Source organism: Micropterus salmoides, unplaced genomic scaffold, assembly GCF_014851395.1.
Source record: "Micropterus salmoides isolate LMB-PRFRI ecotype aquatic unplaced genomic scaffold, ASM1485139v1 Ms_hic_scaffold_20, whole genome shotgun sequence".
NCBI lineage: Eukaryota > Metazoa > Chordata > Actinopteri > Centrarchiformes > Centrarchidae > Micropterus > Micropterus salmoides.
This window is the reverse complement of record NW_024041151.1, coordinates 4,137,362-4,153,463: the sequence shown is the minus strand read 5'-3', so window position 1 is coordinate 4,153,463 and position 16,102 is coordinate 4,137,362. Positions and strand designations below refer to the sequence as shown.

The following is a 16,102-nucleotide window of genomic DNA, read 5'->3' as shown; positions in this document are numbered from 1 at the left end:
TAATTACCGAGACTATGGCGGCACGTCACAATCTAAATTGTTCCGCCATAGTTTCATAATAACTTACAGTTGGACTTAATAACACACAAGAATTCTAATGTTGTGTTTTGAGGCGCTGCTATAAGCTCACACGCTCTCGCACTTTGGCATCTGACTCGAGACAAACACTTTTCTTTTAAGGTTTATGATACAAGCCAATTAGGGAGCAGAAAATATTGGTTGAAAGACGATATATTCTATGAATACGACGTTTTTAACACCAAGTTTACACAGTATGGAATAAAGATTACTTGATTCTTTGATTTTGCTGCAGAAACATTTAATTTGTTGACTTTTTTTATCTGTCATCAGAGTTTATTCCTATACAAGGTCATTATGACCAAACTGTTTACAAGAGCACAGAGTTCTTCACAGACCGAGCCTCTTAATTTTGCTCTTAAGTTGCACCAGATTAACTTAATGAATTAAACTTTAAAATGTGCATATTTCCCTCCCGGAGGGTCCGAGGTCCACCCACTATAGTCTCTCAAACTCCTGTAGGAAACGCTGCATTGTATTAGGGTGGTGATGGAGATCTCAAATCCTGAGCAGTTAAAATACAAACTCTCTTTGTGCCCGATACGAGTCTGTGTGAATCGGCTGAACTGACATTATAAATAAAAACCCATGTGATTTCTTTCTTTTGCGCACCTGTGTTTTCATGTCATCACCCACTGCGGTCTGTCTGCAAACATCCCCTCTTACCGGACATCACAAACCATTCATGATTTATCAGAAACTTCTCACCCCCATATTTTATTTATGTCTGAGGCCCGCAGTTTACGGTTAATGTTACCAGCTGCCTTAATATGGAGTCTAAGTGGTGAGGTTTCATACAAATAATCCAGAGTCAGCTGCTAGTGATTCAGTGGGGCACACAAACAGGCCTCTTCTAAAAGAGGAAGTGTTTACTTCCTAGGTTTTTGTTCCTGTAGCTGCTGCTGCTGCAGTTGAAATGCTGCATCCACTGCTCATTCCCACTCTCCCAACAGATCTGCCCACGTAACATTCAAATACGACGTTTGGTTGCAAGTAGTCCCAGTTTAGGCCCCGTGAATTGGACCGAGTTATACTTTCAGTGTCTGCCTACAGTGCCTTCATATTTTTATGGGCTGGAGAAAATATATGAGCTACAACAACAACATGTTGTTGACTTTCACTGGGGGACGGAGGTAAATTTAGCTTTTATTAGCTGTGGCGCCACAGTCCCACACATTATCCTTCTGCTCACCTGTAACTACAAAACTGTGTACGTCTCCTAAACTGTCCGTATGTCGCGACACGAGTAGAGATTCCTGCATTGTTGGAGATTCAGTTGAATATTTAATGAGCCATTTGTGGGGGAAAAAAACACTTTACGTCCTACAGTTTTAACACTACCAAGAATATTAGTATTTCAAGTCGTGCATATTATTCTAAACTCATTGTAATGACACAGACAGGTTACTAATTACTATGACTGATATACTGACTCTAATAGCTGGATCAGTGATTGGTGACAAGGGGATCGATGGAGCTGACATAGCATGGAGGGAGCTAAAATCAAGGGGTCAGCAGATTAGAGGTATTTCACACTAACAAGATCTACGGCTACTTGCAATATCTGCAAAGGCTTCAAGGGGCCGCGGTAGCTAAATATAACACTACCAACCATTTTATTTAGCAAAATTAGGAAGCAGATCTTAAGTCAAGCCACTGCTTTCAGATCATTAATCGCCATCGGCTGAAACCCAAAGCCCAGGTATTCGTATCGGATCTGAAAAAATGGGACTGGTGCATCCCTAGTATTCAATGCATTAAAGTCTATGGAGGCCAGTTGAGACTCAGGTGTGGAAAAATATTTGCTAACATAAAAATTAAAAACAAGGTTTTAGGAAAACCCTGATAACTTACTGAAACTGTATTGTCTGTTTGTAAAAACTAAAATTATAGTAATAGAGTAAATGTCTTTCGTCTATGTTTGTTTATTTTTTGGGTGGATTTCAGAAATATCTTTCAATTTCTTAGCTGTGCCAGTTTTCAGTCCACGCCCCTCACATGGCATCATGGCAGCAAAAGTTGGGAGAAAGCGGCCGAGTCCCAAAGACTGAAACTAAAACACTGAAACCAATAAATACTAAACTAAAAGTAAGCAAAAAATATAAACTAAAGTAGCAAACCAACTTCAAAACTAATAAACTAAACTCAAATTGAAAACAAAAGGTCAAAATGAAATGAAAAACTATATTACCCTTGCTGCATACAAGAGCGATAAGTTATAAACTGTAAAATAATAAATACTCAAGTGTTATAAAGTCAGTCAGCATCAGTGCTCGCTGCAGTCCCTGACATTTTGTTCTGGGAATGCTTCTATAGCTTTTAGGATTTCCTTTGGACTGGATCCTGGAAGCCAAAGGTTATTTATGGTAGTGCTGTCTGTCTGCCGTTGGAACAGAAAACAACTTTACCTTGCCGTGAGAGCAAACTGGGGAAAAGAGCAAACGCTATCACAATGTAAATACTGCAGAAATTATGACCTAGTCATAAGGAGCCAAGGGTTCGCCTCGCACATGCTCAGTATGTGCCTGCAGTGGTGTTTGCAGGTGAGGCCCGGGCACTTTTCTCTCATGTATGCAGGGCGCTGGTGTCGTTAATGGGCCCGTGGAGGGGGTGCTAATTGATTAATTCTCCCCACTCTCTTTCTCATTAACACCTGTTCCCAGGGTAGCATGTTTCCCTCCAGGTCCCCCAGCAGCCTCCCATGTGTCCCTCACAGTCTGACTGTGTCAGGGGACAGGTGGCGGGGAGAGTCCCAAACCTCGGCCGGGACCACAGAGTGGAGGTGGAGGTGGAGGAGGGCACGACAGCCGTCTCTGACATTAGGCTATTGTTGCGTCTGGCTGAGTGATCTGCTAATGATGGCGTGTATTAATGCACCTCTCCCTCCCCTACCTCCTTGTGTTCACAGTATCCGCAGCGTGATGCAGAAGTACCTCGAGGAGAGAGATGAACTGACATTTGACAAAATTTTCAACCAGAAAATCGGTAAGTCTTGACATTTGTTTTTATTATATTAAAGGACAGTACCCGCTCAGATGAAATGCTGTAGACGTTGTAAATGAATTACCAGCATTCAGCAGCAGGAGGGAAGACAATCCAATAAAACAATTTGTTGAAATCTGTTTTATTTGAATGTGATCACATTTACACAACCAATGGTGCACATCGCTCCTCCGAGCTGCTGAAGACATGCTCTCACTTTACACAGAAATTGGCTGATTCACCACCACATTTGGTCTAAATTGGCTGCCTTGCTCCGATACTGACCATTTAAGAATGACCGAAATCTCTATTTGAGAGTTTTTGTAAAATAAAAGAACAAAAAAACATATATTAGGGCTGAACAAGTCATTGAAAAACTGCAGTTTTCAAATGAAATGTGTGTCCATATACCATTTTAAATTGAATATCGTTGTGCTGCACTGATGTCCTGTCCTTCATGTCATATTCTACAGACTTGACAAAACATCTTTGTTCGGTACAGATCCCTGCAAAAATCACCCCTTAATTTATTTTAATATTTTTCAATGACCGTGAGAGTAATTATATGAAAATGATCACTCCCTCCAATATAGCAAATCATTCCACGGCTGTAATCCCATTGAATTCATTTGTGCCCTCGATTGTGAAAGGTGTGCAGGACACGTTTACAGGTGAACACAAACGTGCCGGTGCTCTCTGGTGGGCAAACTATGTAATGAAGACAGCGGGTGTTTCTCAAAACCAAGAATGCAAAGAAAGGACTTGTGTTCTTGGGGAGAACAGTCTTGCTAGTCGTTCTCGGAAGAATGAACTTGCAATGTCACGAGCGCACAGAACGCTGCTGACGGTTTGAGACGATGCGTTCTTGCTGGTATTGCTTAATATCCCCAGCACAGAGGCCGCCTGCATTGCTCTAAATTGCTCTTATTATTATAACAGCCAGGCTTTATCCCCCAAGACAAAAAGCTCAGAATCGGGTTAATACATATAAAATACATACATAAAAGATATATAAAATAAAAGGCAAATACTGTGACCACAACTCTACTGTACACTAACAATAACAATAATACTAACAATAATAATGATAATAATAAAGCAAAGACGGTCCCCTTTCTTTCTATTTCTTTCTATTTTTATTTTTTCCGAAGTTTCACAAGACCAGATTTTTCGGTACATCATCTACTTGTCTCTTGATTTAAGTTAAAACCTTACAAAAGGATTCAGAATGTAATGATGTTAAAACCCTAGCCCTAACCTTGTCAGAAGTGGATTTAGTGATGAAATAACGTATGAAAATAGTAGAAAGCGTTCTGTTGTCAGCCTCTCTCTCAGCTTCTTGCCACCACTCGCTTAAATGCCGAAATGAATGCTGGGAAATCTCTGCCGTCAAGTTCACACACTCGGTAAAACGGGCGTGTCAAGAACACTTCCGGGAATTTTAACTGTTCTTGCCAAAATGCAAACTTGTGTATTGGGAGAGAACTTGGGCCACAAAAAAATGACGTTTCACAAGAACACAGATTGAGAAAGGCGCCGTGATTTCATAAACGCCAACTAAGCTAATGTTTATGGTGGCTAATGTTATCCACAAACTCAGGGTTGATATTGCCATGTATCGGACATTACGGAGCGTGTTTGTGGACTTAATCCCATACGTCACTGCTGTTACCCTTAACTCTGTACCTGTGTAATAAGAGTTACCTCCCAGCAGTTCTATTTTGGTCTCAGGTTGATAAAATACCTGAATCCCATGAGCTCTGAGGCTAACAAATCTTTTAACAGGCTGGCTGTAGCAACGGTCCAGACTGAAATATCCCAACTGCTATTAAGGATATCACGACACCAGACATCTAGATACCAACACCAGTGAAATCCCATGATTCTCGGTACCATAGTCAATACCGCAGTAAAAAAACAAAACGATAATAAAATCCCCAATTCCAACCTTTTTAATAAAAACATTTCAACATTACAAAACAACTGTGAAACAGCTGTGAAGGTTTATTTATTTAATTTTTTTTACAAGCTCACAGGTGTGAAATGTTTAAAGGTGGTCACTATCTATACTCGCAGTGGTTTGAGATTTCTGTGTTGGGGGGGGGGGGGGAAACTGTTCCAACATTTTCCTAAAACTCTGAGAAATCGAGGCTTTGACACGGAGCTACAGAAGGTAACGCCGGTTTCTCTACCTGGCGGCGAAGCCGTCGCTGCAGCTGCTCTTGTCGTCATCTTCCACTTGTTGGATCCTCGGTACTAGGGCTTGGTGATATGGACCAAAAAGTCATATCCCGGTACTGTAAGGTTGACTACCGGTGTATATATAATAATATATCGTGTGTGCACACTCTGCTGCGAACACGTCAGCGTGCCCTGCTTCTTTCATTCTCTCCTTCTCCCTGGAAGTCTGCTCCGGTGATTTCCCATCAGTAGTAGGCCATTTTCTATAAAGTTGCCAAAGAAAAGAACTTGTCTTCTGGACTTTACCTCCCACAATTCTGTTCACAGCAGCAGCGGCGCTGCACGTCGAGGCGTTGGCGACGTAGCCTATCAAAACAAATCCAAAGTTGTAACAAACAGATGACATCTGACTGGTGTTTTCACTGCCGCTTTTCTAACCTGGTCCGCACTTTTAGTCGATGGAGATCCTCTGAAACTAGTGCAGTGTGGTTTCATCAGTGTATCTGTTATGTGACACTTCGGCCGTGCAAGAAACGTGCACCTACATCCACCGGATATTACAATCTATAACATTGATTGCTTGTGGTCAAGGGGGTGGGGGGTGTTATTGGTCTCTCTGGGGTTCTTCCTCCATTACTGCTGCTTGTCCTGACGTCCACACCCAGCAATCTAGCTGGCCATAAAAAGCCATTATCACAAACTCGACACTTTCTCCACATTTTTACACCACGCGGGCTAAAAATAAACCACTTCGTGTTTTCCTGACAAAGTAATTTTCGTTCCTTTTTTTGTTGCACATATTGAATAAAAAGGCCCTGCAGCGCTGAATGTCCCATATTGGGATCTTTGAACATCAGCGTGGTGGTACTTGCTCATTAATCTTTTGTTTCAGTGTGTGCGTGCAGGTACCTGCCGTCACCTGCGGAGTTTTCAGGCTGCGATCGTGAGACGGGCTGTGTTTGTGTTTAGTGTCACTGTTGTTGATGCGGTGGCTCAATGCGGAGCGCCGTGTTTCCTGCTTCCTCCTGCCCTGCAGTTTGTAACAGCGCATTTGTGCTGGCTCCTCTGACTGTTTCCACTCTGAGCAGGCAGGCCGTGTGCCAGCAGCTGTGGCGTACCAGGGGACCGCCGCGGCCCCGCAGGCTTCTGCTAGGTTTACTTACTCTTCTAGGTCCCAGCCCCCCTGTGAGAATAGACTGCGTTAATTCTCCCTGCCTCCTTCTCTTTGTCTTCAGCTCTCGCTCTGTCAGACTTGTTGCTCTCTTTATTTCCCTGGCTCATGGCCTCATACTTCCTCTCTTGTGCTTTGTGTATGTGTGGGCGGGTGGGTGTGCACATGCTTATTAGACACCAGTGTGAAACTCATGACGCTCAACCCATCCAGGAAGGTTTCAACACTTGCCAGGTTTCTGTCCATTAGCTACAATTTGTTCAATCTGATTCTGTTCCTCTGTGCTGGTGTTTATTTAAAATTACTAACTTGTTTAAATGTTTAATCATATCTAGAGCTTAAAAGTTTAGTCAAGGTTTTTTTATTTATTTATTTTTCCTGGCACCATGCCGACCTGAATCGCACCTTCAACTGGTTCAAGCAAACAGTTTTTACAACGTATTTAAATAATTATATAATTGAAGAATAAGACGTTTTATTACAAAAAATAAAGGAGCGCTGCTCAACATGAAATCAAAAATAACACAAAAGCTGATTTACACAGTTAACAAACAAGCAAAATGTTTAAAATAAAATATATCAGCTGTTTTCATGTCAGGCTCCTCTTGTAGCTGATGTGAATTCTTGGATATAAATTTTTCATCTGCAGCTTTCTGTAGTGTCCCAGTTTGTTGTTACCATAGACTACTAAGAAATGGTCGTAGTCATCGTGACGTCACCCAGTTTTGAAGCCTCTAGTTTGGCCGATAGGGCGGCGCCATGTTGACTTTTAGCAACCAGGAAGTGACGGTATTTGGATAAACGGCCATGTGCGGAGCTAGCTAGCTTGCTTAGCTAGGTGCAAATGTCATTTTAACAGGGCTGATAAACTTTGTGTAGCGAACAACAGTCTTAAAACTAAATGTGCTCACCAGAGAAAGTGAACAGCCGACTCCTAATAAGCTTTTTCAGCGGCGCTGGTTAAATTTACACAGTGCTGAGGGTACGAGTCACTCTAGCCTGATTGACCGGTCGCCATGGTAACAACTTGTCAATCATAGATAATCCCGCCCTAAAGCCTCCCCTGCTTTCTGGTCTATTTTCCTCTAAATGGGACCATAATTTACTAAATGAACATCATGCTGTGTTGAAGAAGACTTGAAACTAGCGACTGAGACCATAAAGTCATTAGGAAAGTGTTTACTGAGGGAATAAATCAGCTGACAAGTAGAAACATTTTCACATTATTTCTAATGGTACAGGGCTTCTTTTTGCAACCAGAAGAGTCGCCCCCTGCTGTTCGTTCGATAGAATGCAGGTTTCGGAGACTTCAGCGTTCGCATCTGATCTCTGACCCGAAGCTTTCCGCCTGGTTGTTACAGAGGCAGGTCACATGATCTGCTTAAGCTGAGAACATAACCACGAATACTGATATGCTGAATATTCTGCTGGTAAAATATTATTTATGTACATCTCCACCTGTTTCTTAGAGCGTTTAAACTTATCCCCCCCCACACTTTCATTATTTTTGTTTATTTTACTTGTGTGAACTCTTGTGTTCGATAAAGTTGAAAAATAAAAACTTTATTTCCTTCCATTTCAAAGTGGTGTAAACAAACTGACTTTCTACAGGTTAGTGTTTAGTCGAACATGTAGAGGCTCACATAGCAGCGTTCACAAACGGCGGCTGCTGGCGATGTAAAACTATATTAAAACATGAAACCGTTGGAAAATCTGTTTTACTTAGTGATTATTTTAGCTGTGCAGACAGAACTGTGACCGGTGCCTTGTACTGATTACGTTGCAGCGTCCCCACGTCGGTTCAAAGCCTGATTTATACAAAGGTGTCGCATCTATGCTGTAGCTTAAACGTAGCCTGATGCGCACCTCCCCAAAAATGTAACTACACATTGGGGGCGATGCAGACCGCCAGAACTGTGATCGATAGCATTTGGAAAGTCTAGAGGAGCCGCAGGATTATCATTTTACCCCACATCCAAGTTAGCGGATGGCTAAACCTGAAGTTAGAAGTCAACATAAGGACAAATAGACAAACCACGAACTAGCGTTTTTGGCGGTGCAGATCAACGCACAAGTATAAATGCTCACAACAGCGTGGCTATGTGGGTAGCTTACACTGTAGAGTATAAATCTGCAACAAAATCCGTAAAGTGCAACGCTGGTTAGAAAACAGCGTTTACTGCGAAGAGGACCAAATCCGACGGAGGTGCCGCCGTAATTCTCTATGCAGGAATCTGAGCACTTTATAAATGTTTAAATATGAGGATCGTTTCAGAAACGCAGCAGCTGCGCCTCATTGTTACAGTCTACGGGCTCCACCGCTTCCATGCTGCTTTCTGCTGTTTACTAACCCTGGTTGACGGCACGTTAGTGAAAGAGGAGTTAATCACCTGCATATATGCGCTAAATTTGCTGTAAAAGGGTTTTTTAGTGCTCAGCGCCACCTTCAAGAGACCCGAGTTAGTGGTTTTGTTCGAGTTACAGTCCAAAACCCCAAATATATAAATCAGAAACACGCTCACATCCGTAAGCCTGGAACCAGTGAGCGTTTGTTCCTTATGGGTGCTCTGCCCTTCCTGCTTATCAGGCGATCTGTCTTACGGTCTTCCTTTGAGCCTGAGCCTGTCCCCTGGTTGCTGCTGGTCATTAGCCCAGCGCTCAGGTCTCATTAGCTAGCCTTCCAGAAAACATGTGTTACCGGGCCCAGTCAATGTGCCTGTTCCTCTGGGACATTTACATTCCAGGTAATCAGCAGGCAGAAGTCCACCCCCCCGCCTTATTCCTGTGTCGTAATAGTCTGCTTGGGCTCTTGCTAATGTGGAGCTGTTTGTTACAGCTGAGCACTTTCTCTTCTCTCATGAAACCAAAACACTTGTCAGGAGTGTTCTTCAAACACGTCGATTTTTATCCTTTCCCGCTTTGCTCACGGATAGCGAAAGGGTTGATTTGATCAGTAGAGGCCGAGACGTCTGTCCCGTCAAATTAAATTTTCAGTTAATGCAGAAGCAGCAGTAGTGTTCGTCAGAGCAGTTATCCTATGGCCGGGCAAGAAAACAATAATGATGATTATCGCCATATAATTTTCCTCAGTAACAGTTTAACAGTTGCTTGCTAAATGTTTGATTTAATTTATTTGAATCACGAACAAAGTAGTACTTACTTTTTTCTATTAATTCATTTATTTTGTTGATTTAACAAAATAAATTGCGTCTGGGTTCTCATAGGAGACTGCTATTTGCCATACTTGAGTGTGAACGCAGCCAAAATAGCAAGTTTGAATACAGAAGGGCGCAAATTGAGAGACGGCACATGTCTTCTTCTTGGATCAGCTGGTGAGGATGCTGAATTTTTGACCTGGCACATGTAGCTTTAGCATGTAGTCATCATGTGCATGTCCCTAAACGGTAAATGAAAGGCATTGTAGCCATCTTGCCATATTTACAGTGTTAGCTGAATGTGAACTTCAGCTAGCATTAGCATTAGCTGTCCAGCTACAGTAGATAAAATCTGCCAATCGTCGTTACTTGCACAATCAGCCGCCGTGGTAAACGCGCTGTGCTGGAATGCATCGGAGCGGGAAAATGTTGCTGCGTCACTGGTTCTTTACGCTCATCAACAGAACAACAGCAGAGATCTGAGAGAAGTGACGAGCCCGGGCAGCGTCGCATCAGGCGGCACAGCGTGGGAACGTGGGTGTGAGGCTGAGAGCGCCACAGACGGCCGGTGTGCTGCTCACATTTGAATGGCAAATGTGTGGCTTTGCATCTTAACAAGAGATAGCTGTCTAAGCTCAAACACAGCACCACGTGACCGTAGAGGTGTCCAGGTGGTGGTTTCAGCAATACAGGCGGTAACCGCAAACCCAGACTGGCTGCTTTATCATTTAATGAGCGTGTAAAACGGCCAGCTTCCGATTAGGTATAGGTGGTTTTATTCATTCTGTATTTTTATAGCTGTTACAGTAAACAGAGTTGAAACAAGAAGCCGTTTTAGAGTCAGTTCTTAGAGCTGCTTTAACTGTAATATCTGTCCTGTCAGAACATGACACAAAGACGCATCCGTGCTTTAATAATCAGTCTGCCTCTATTATTGCTCTGCCCTTCAACTCATTCAAAACGCCGCAGCTGTGGTCTGGATGCAGACAAAATTGTGAGACCTCCCCACTGGCTGCTATTGTCAGCTTGAATTGATTTTTAAACTTCTTCCGAGTGACAATCATAATATTTTTGCCCCTTACTGATTGTGCCACATCCAGCATATATGGTATTCTTTAATGTTATTATGACACTAAAGTAGGGAACATACTCTCGCCACTCGTGGGTGAGTTTAAACAGTTTCCAGGTTGTGGGTTTCACCTGTGTGTGGATCCATTTGTGTTTTTATTTTTTTGTCATGCATAAAATCTGTCCGCCGCTTTTGGTTGACTTTCAATGGTTTTACCTTCGGAATTGGATGTCGATTTTAATCAACGGTTGTAGTGGCTCGGCTGTGAGTTTGCTTTTGATTTCAGCACTCTTAACGTGCTTTGTCCTTCAGCTCAACGAGTCTTGTTGACTGTCATGACAACCAAGGTCACTGCAGTGCTGCTGGAATGTAGAGATACACCGTTAGCTAACACATTTTTTCAGTTTAGAGAGTGTTTCTGCAACAGTAAAATCTCATTTTGAAAAATTGACAGGTAGGAGAGTTGGGTTAGATTGAGTAGGACTGTTTTACGGCGTCCCAACTGTCCAGAGACCTGAGGGCGTGAGTGTCTTTGGCCTGTTTTTACGCCTCGTTACAAAGCTAAAGAAAGCCGTGAGGAGAGGCACCTACCTGTCTTTACATTAGCTGGTCTGCCAGTCCTCTGTGAGAGATTGGCCGTGAGTAGATTCCTGCTAGTAAAGTCCATGGGCCAGACAGAATCAGGGTCAGGCTGGATGACCATTATGTAATGGACGTTCTGTACGCTCTAAATATAGCAGGCATACTGGCCACTACTTCACCTTGAATAAAAAAAAAAAAAGTGTTTTTAAGTGTGTGTATATGAGTATAATTATGCAGGCTTTTCACATTGGTGACTAGGGCTGTGATCGATATAGCAATATATTATACATTTTTCCATGATACTGTATCGATATTCCAGCCCATCATATCGATACATAAAATTAATTAAAAATAGAGCTTCTATAGCTCTATGCTAACATATAATGGGAATCTCCATTAACATGCTGACGGACATTAGCCTCACAAGCGTGAAAATATAAGAACATAAATGACATGTTTTGCTTCACTTCCTGAGTGACAAGTACTTAAAGTACATGTTTCCTGAGCTCTGTGTGAAATAAAAAAGAGCTGCTAACTTCACTGTCTTGATCTGCTGCTTCTGCACTCCACACTGACCAGCTACAGCAACCCCAAAGGGTCAAAACTCAAACCCAATATTCCCAGTGGCCTAAAAATACACGGACTTTTTGTATTAATAGTTAGACAGATAACGTGATGCATCGCATTAGGATTGTCAAGCGATAGAAGAATTGCTGTATCGGGATGTTATCGTTACCGTGAGCTGTGTATCGTCACCTTTGATTTTCACCCCTATTGGTGACAGCAAAAGATTATATTCCTGAGAGAGACTTCTGTGTATGGATGTGGCAATGAAGGAGACTAAATTCTGATTGGCTGGTAGAGATGCTTCATCACACATTACGTGATGTAGTGGCCGCTACCTTAAAGCTCCACTAATCAACAATAGATCAAACTACTGTATGTGAAGTGCTTGTAGTGACAAACCCACAGATGAACATCACCTGACTCTGCAGTTGGCGTTTCAGCCCTGTTGTTTTGGCTTTTGATTTCAGCAAATTCAGCAACCGCCTGTTGGGCAGAAACACAACTTCAAATGAATGTTAATGTTGGTCTGTGGCGGTGACTGTTACAACTGTTTAAAGGTTCAGTGTACGTTTTAGTGGCATCTAGTGGCGAGGGTTGTGAATTGCAACCAGAGGCTCATGGTGCATTCGTGTGCTCCTCATATGGTCCCATTTCCCAAGTTATGAAGTCGTTCTTCCGACATTAGTGTGTGTTCATGCTCTCTGAAAGGTCCAGTGTGTAATATTTAGGAGGATCTATGGACAGAAATGCAATATAAGATCCAAAACTATGTTTTCGGTGGTGTGTGTGTATATACAGAACTTTGATTTCTGCAAAATCTTGTATATTGCTTACATGTGATTTAGATATCTGCGTGTTGTTTATACGCGCTGATAATGTTAATCCAACACATCTTTTGTAGTAGCGTCCATGTTGATTCCACATTCCAACATGAACACACACTGAAGTCAGAAGAACGACTTCACACCTGGGGAAATGGGACCATCCGAGAAGCATGTAAATGCACCGTGAGCCACTAGATGCCACTAAAACTTACAGACTGAACCTTTTAAATTGCATTTGTTGAGGTCGTAAAAATCATCGAATTTAACTGTTAAAATGGAGCCACTTCTTCCTCTTCATTCTCTCCTCCTGAACCCCCTCTCTCTCTCTCTCTTCCCTCCCCCCCACTCTCCTCGCTCTCGCCTTGGCGTTCTCACTCTCCATCTGTCCGACTTCTGGAATGGCGATGAAATCTGGAGAGTCGCGCGTTGCCTGGCAACTGCGGTTGCCACGGCAACCCGACCAAGAGCTACTGCATTTGCTTGTCGGGGGAGGGGGGGAGGGATGAAATTGATTAAAGGAGGAATAAAACAGGTGATGAGGAAATGGAGAGAGGACGGCGTTAAAGGAGAGCAACACATGACAAAGAGCCCAGATGATCTCTTTAGTTTTTTTCTTCTTCTCCCAGAATGCAGCGCTCCTTCTCCTGGAGGCCAGGATGTGTGTCGACAGGCTGTCCACGCCTCCGGTCCTTCTCACGCCTGTCCTTTTATTCATCCGTCATGATTCACACTCATCTTCACATCAGAGGAATCTGATTCCAGCTGGTTGGAGTTACTGGACACTGCAGATTGTGTGTGACAGTAACTGGGCCGCGATACAGTCTTTATATATTTTGGTAATGACATTTAGAGGATACCTTTTATTTTATACGGCAAAGGCATACACGATTACAGTCAACCGAATTTATGAACCACCCAAAGCTAAACAATCAGCTGGCTAACGGTTACTTGTAATCATGACCCTATGTTTGCATTAGTTAACTCTCTGTGTGGGCTGGAGGCTGCTAGCATACATACCTGACAACGTAGATGGAGCACCGAGAGATGAACTACGAGCTAGGCGTTTCTCTGCCTGTATATGATGCTCTTTGGACAAATCTTTGCTCGTGTTTCCGTTCTTACAAGCTAAAGTGTTGTTGCACCGAACTTTGTCAGTGTCGACTCTGCTGAGGTGTAACTGAATGATCTCGCAGCTCTCCGGCGCTGCTGTCTGACAGTGAAGCGCTTCTGAACGTTTAGTTCTCTTCGCTATCGTCACTAATTAAGAGCAGGGTCTCTTGTGTTCGTGTGTTGTAGCTTGAGAGAGAGGATTGGGAACAGCGAAAATACATCATGGACCAATGTCTTAAATTAGACACGATAGTGGTCAAGATAAAGTTTATGTAGCGATAATAAATAGGAAACTTATTTTCTTAGGTTCTCCAGTGTTCTCCAAAGCAGAACCGGTAACATCTGAGCTTGACGATATTAACAGTCTTTCAAAATTTAGCTTGTCGGGTCGCATCAGTCAGTGCCGCTATCTTTACTCATTTGTCTCCTGCCGCCACCTGGCCACCCGCTTCCTTTCATAACTGGCTTGTTTGGACAGAGCAGCCGGTCTAGGTGCAGCCGTGAGCGAACCTGGCAAGAAAACACACTAATAATCTCCTATAGACAATATAAACGATATATTCTACATCAATATAAGTGATCTGATTCTACTCGCCAGTCCTTTTAATTTCTCAGTCCCTCTCACCGTTGTTGTTTAAATGACGTACTTATTCCACATATCTGTGAGTTGTGTCTAAACAGAGTGACAGAGAGAAGCCCCTCCCTGCAGATAACCACACAAGGCGACGTTACTTTAACTTCCAGGGCTCGACAATAACGGTGGCCCGATGGCCTTGGGACAGTAAAAAGCAATGTCATTACATATTATATATTAAAGAGTTTTTCCAAGTCTGGGACTGTGGGCCTCCCCTCAGACAAAGCTTGGGGGAAAAAGTGCCCAGTCACACTCTGTTAGTTTAATTGCTCGGTTTTGCTCAGGTCATGGATGTCTATATGATCCCATAGACACTCAACAAGTGAGCCAAGATATCCTAATATTGCTGTTTGACATAATTTTAGACTACATCAAATACATATCAAAGGTCTGTCCTGAGGCATTTATTAGTTTCTGAGTCTGGGAAAGTGGGAAAAACTTCAACATTCCCCCAAACTACTGTGTCTTAAACAAGATCACACACCTGACTCTTCTATGTGACCTCCTTTTGATGACTAATGTAATATTTTTTCACCTCCATTCAGAGAGCCTCACAGGCCCACCTCCCACTTTGAAAACCTCTGGTGTATTAAATAATAAAATGCCCTTTTCTCCCTGAGCTTTTGGAAGAGCTTCTTGTCCATGTTGGCTTGGATTCTGTGGAAACTGTGCGGTTGAAAGCTTCAGAACAGCAACTAAATGGACTTTGTGGTCACATCTCTGGCCTTTTTGTTAGTGAGATGAGAGAGAGATGCCGCTAGTGTGACAAATGAAGGGATGATCCTTCAAACACTGAACAAAATTATAAACGCAACACTTTTGTTTTTGCCCCCATTCATCATGAGCTGAACTCAAAGATCTAAGACTTTCTCTATGTACACAAAAGGCCTGTTTCTCTCAAATATTGTTCACAAATCTGTCAAAATCTGTGTTAGTGAGCACTTCTCCTTTTGCAGAGATAATCCATCCACCTCACAGGTGTGGCATATCAAGATGCTGATCAGACAGCATGCTTATTGCACAGGTGTGCCTCAGGCTGGCCACAATAAAAGGCCTCAGGCTGGCCACAATAAAAGGCCACTCGAAAATATGCAGCGCCATCACACAGCACAATGCCACAGATGTCGCAAGTTTTGAAGGAGCGTGGTTGCTTGTTTTTAAATGGTTTCACGTCTTTAAAATCAGACTTCTGCAGAGAGGAACTTATGACGTGATCCCTGTCTGTCACATTTCAGACCCCAGTTTTGTGGGCGCTGCTGTAAGCTCGCACATTCACACACTTTGGCATCCGACTCGAGACAACCACTGTGCTTGTAAAATGTAAGCGACTTGTAACTGATGGCATCTCTCTGCAAAATGCTAAAATGGGTCTCTAAATACACCTAGTTTAATATACCTGGACGGCACCAAACCTCAGACTGCCTCCAGTGCTGATATTTAATGGTACTCAGCTGGTGAACATGGACAGCTCGACTGGCCACCGTTTCTCCTCTCCACACGCTTTTCACTGTGTTACGCACTTTTCATTTGTTCCTCTTTTTCCAGATTTGTTGCTTCATGTGTGCAGGTGTGAGTTTTTGTTCTGAAATGTGAACTTGACCTGGTTCAGATTGCAAATCTTTTCGAAACATGACAATAGCTTGCATGTTAAAGGTTACAACTGCTGCTGGTAACCGCATCAGTTTGAGCCCATATTATTTGAGATGCGTCCAGCTTGGGTGTTTTAGATTATTTATTGTTGTGCCCTGT

At 42.8% G+C, this 16,102-nt stretch overlaps 1 protein-coding gene across 2 annotated transcripts in view; it reads left to right on the top strand.

The window, feature by feature from the left end:
* grk3 (G protein-coupled receptor kinase 3) overlaps positions 1-16,102 on the top strand; it is a 77,017-nt gene that overhangs the window by 15,624 nt on the left and 45,291 nt on the right. For both annotated transcript variants that reach the window (XM_038734140.1, XM_038734141.1), the window contains exon 2: positions 2,987-3,063. In XM_038734140.1, coding sequence (XP_038590068.1) covers positions 2,987-3,063 — 77 coding nt within the window. The remainder of the gene's footprint in view (positions 1-2,986; positions 3,064-16,102) is intronic.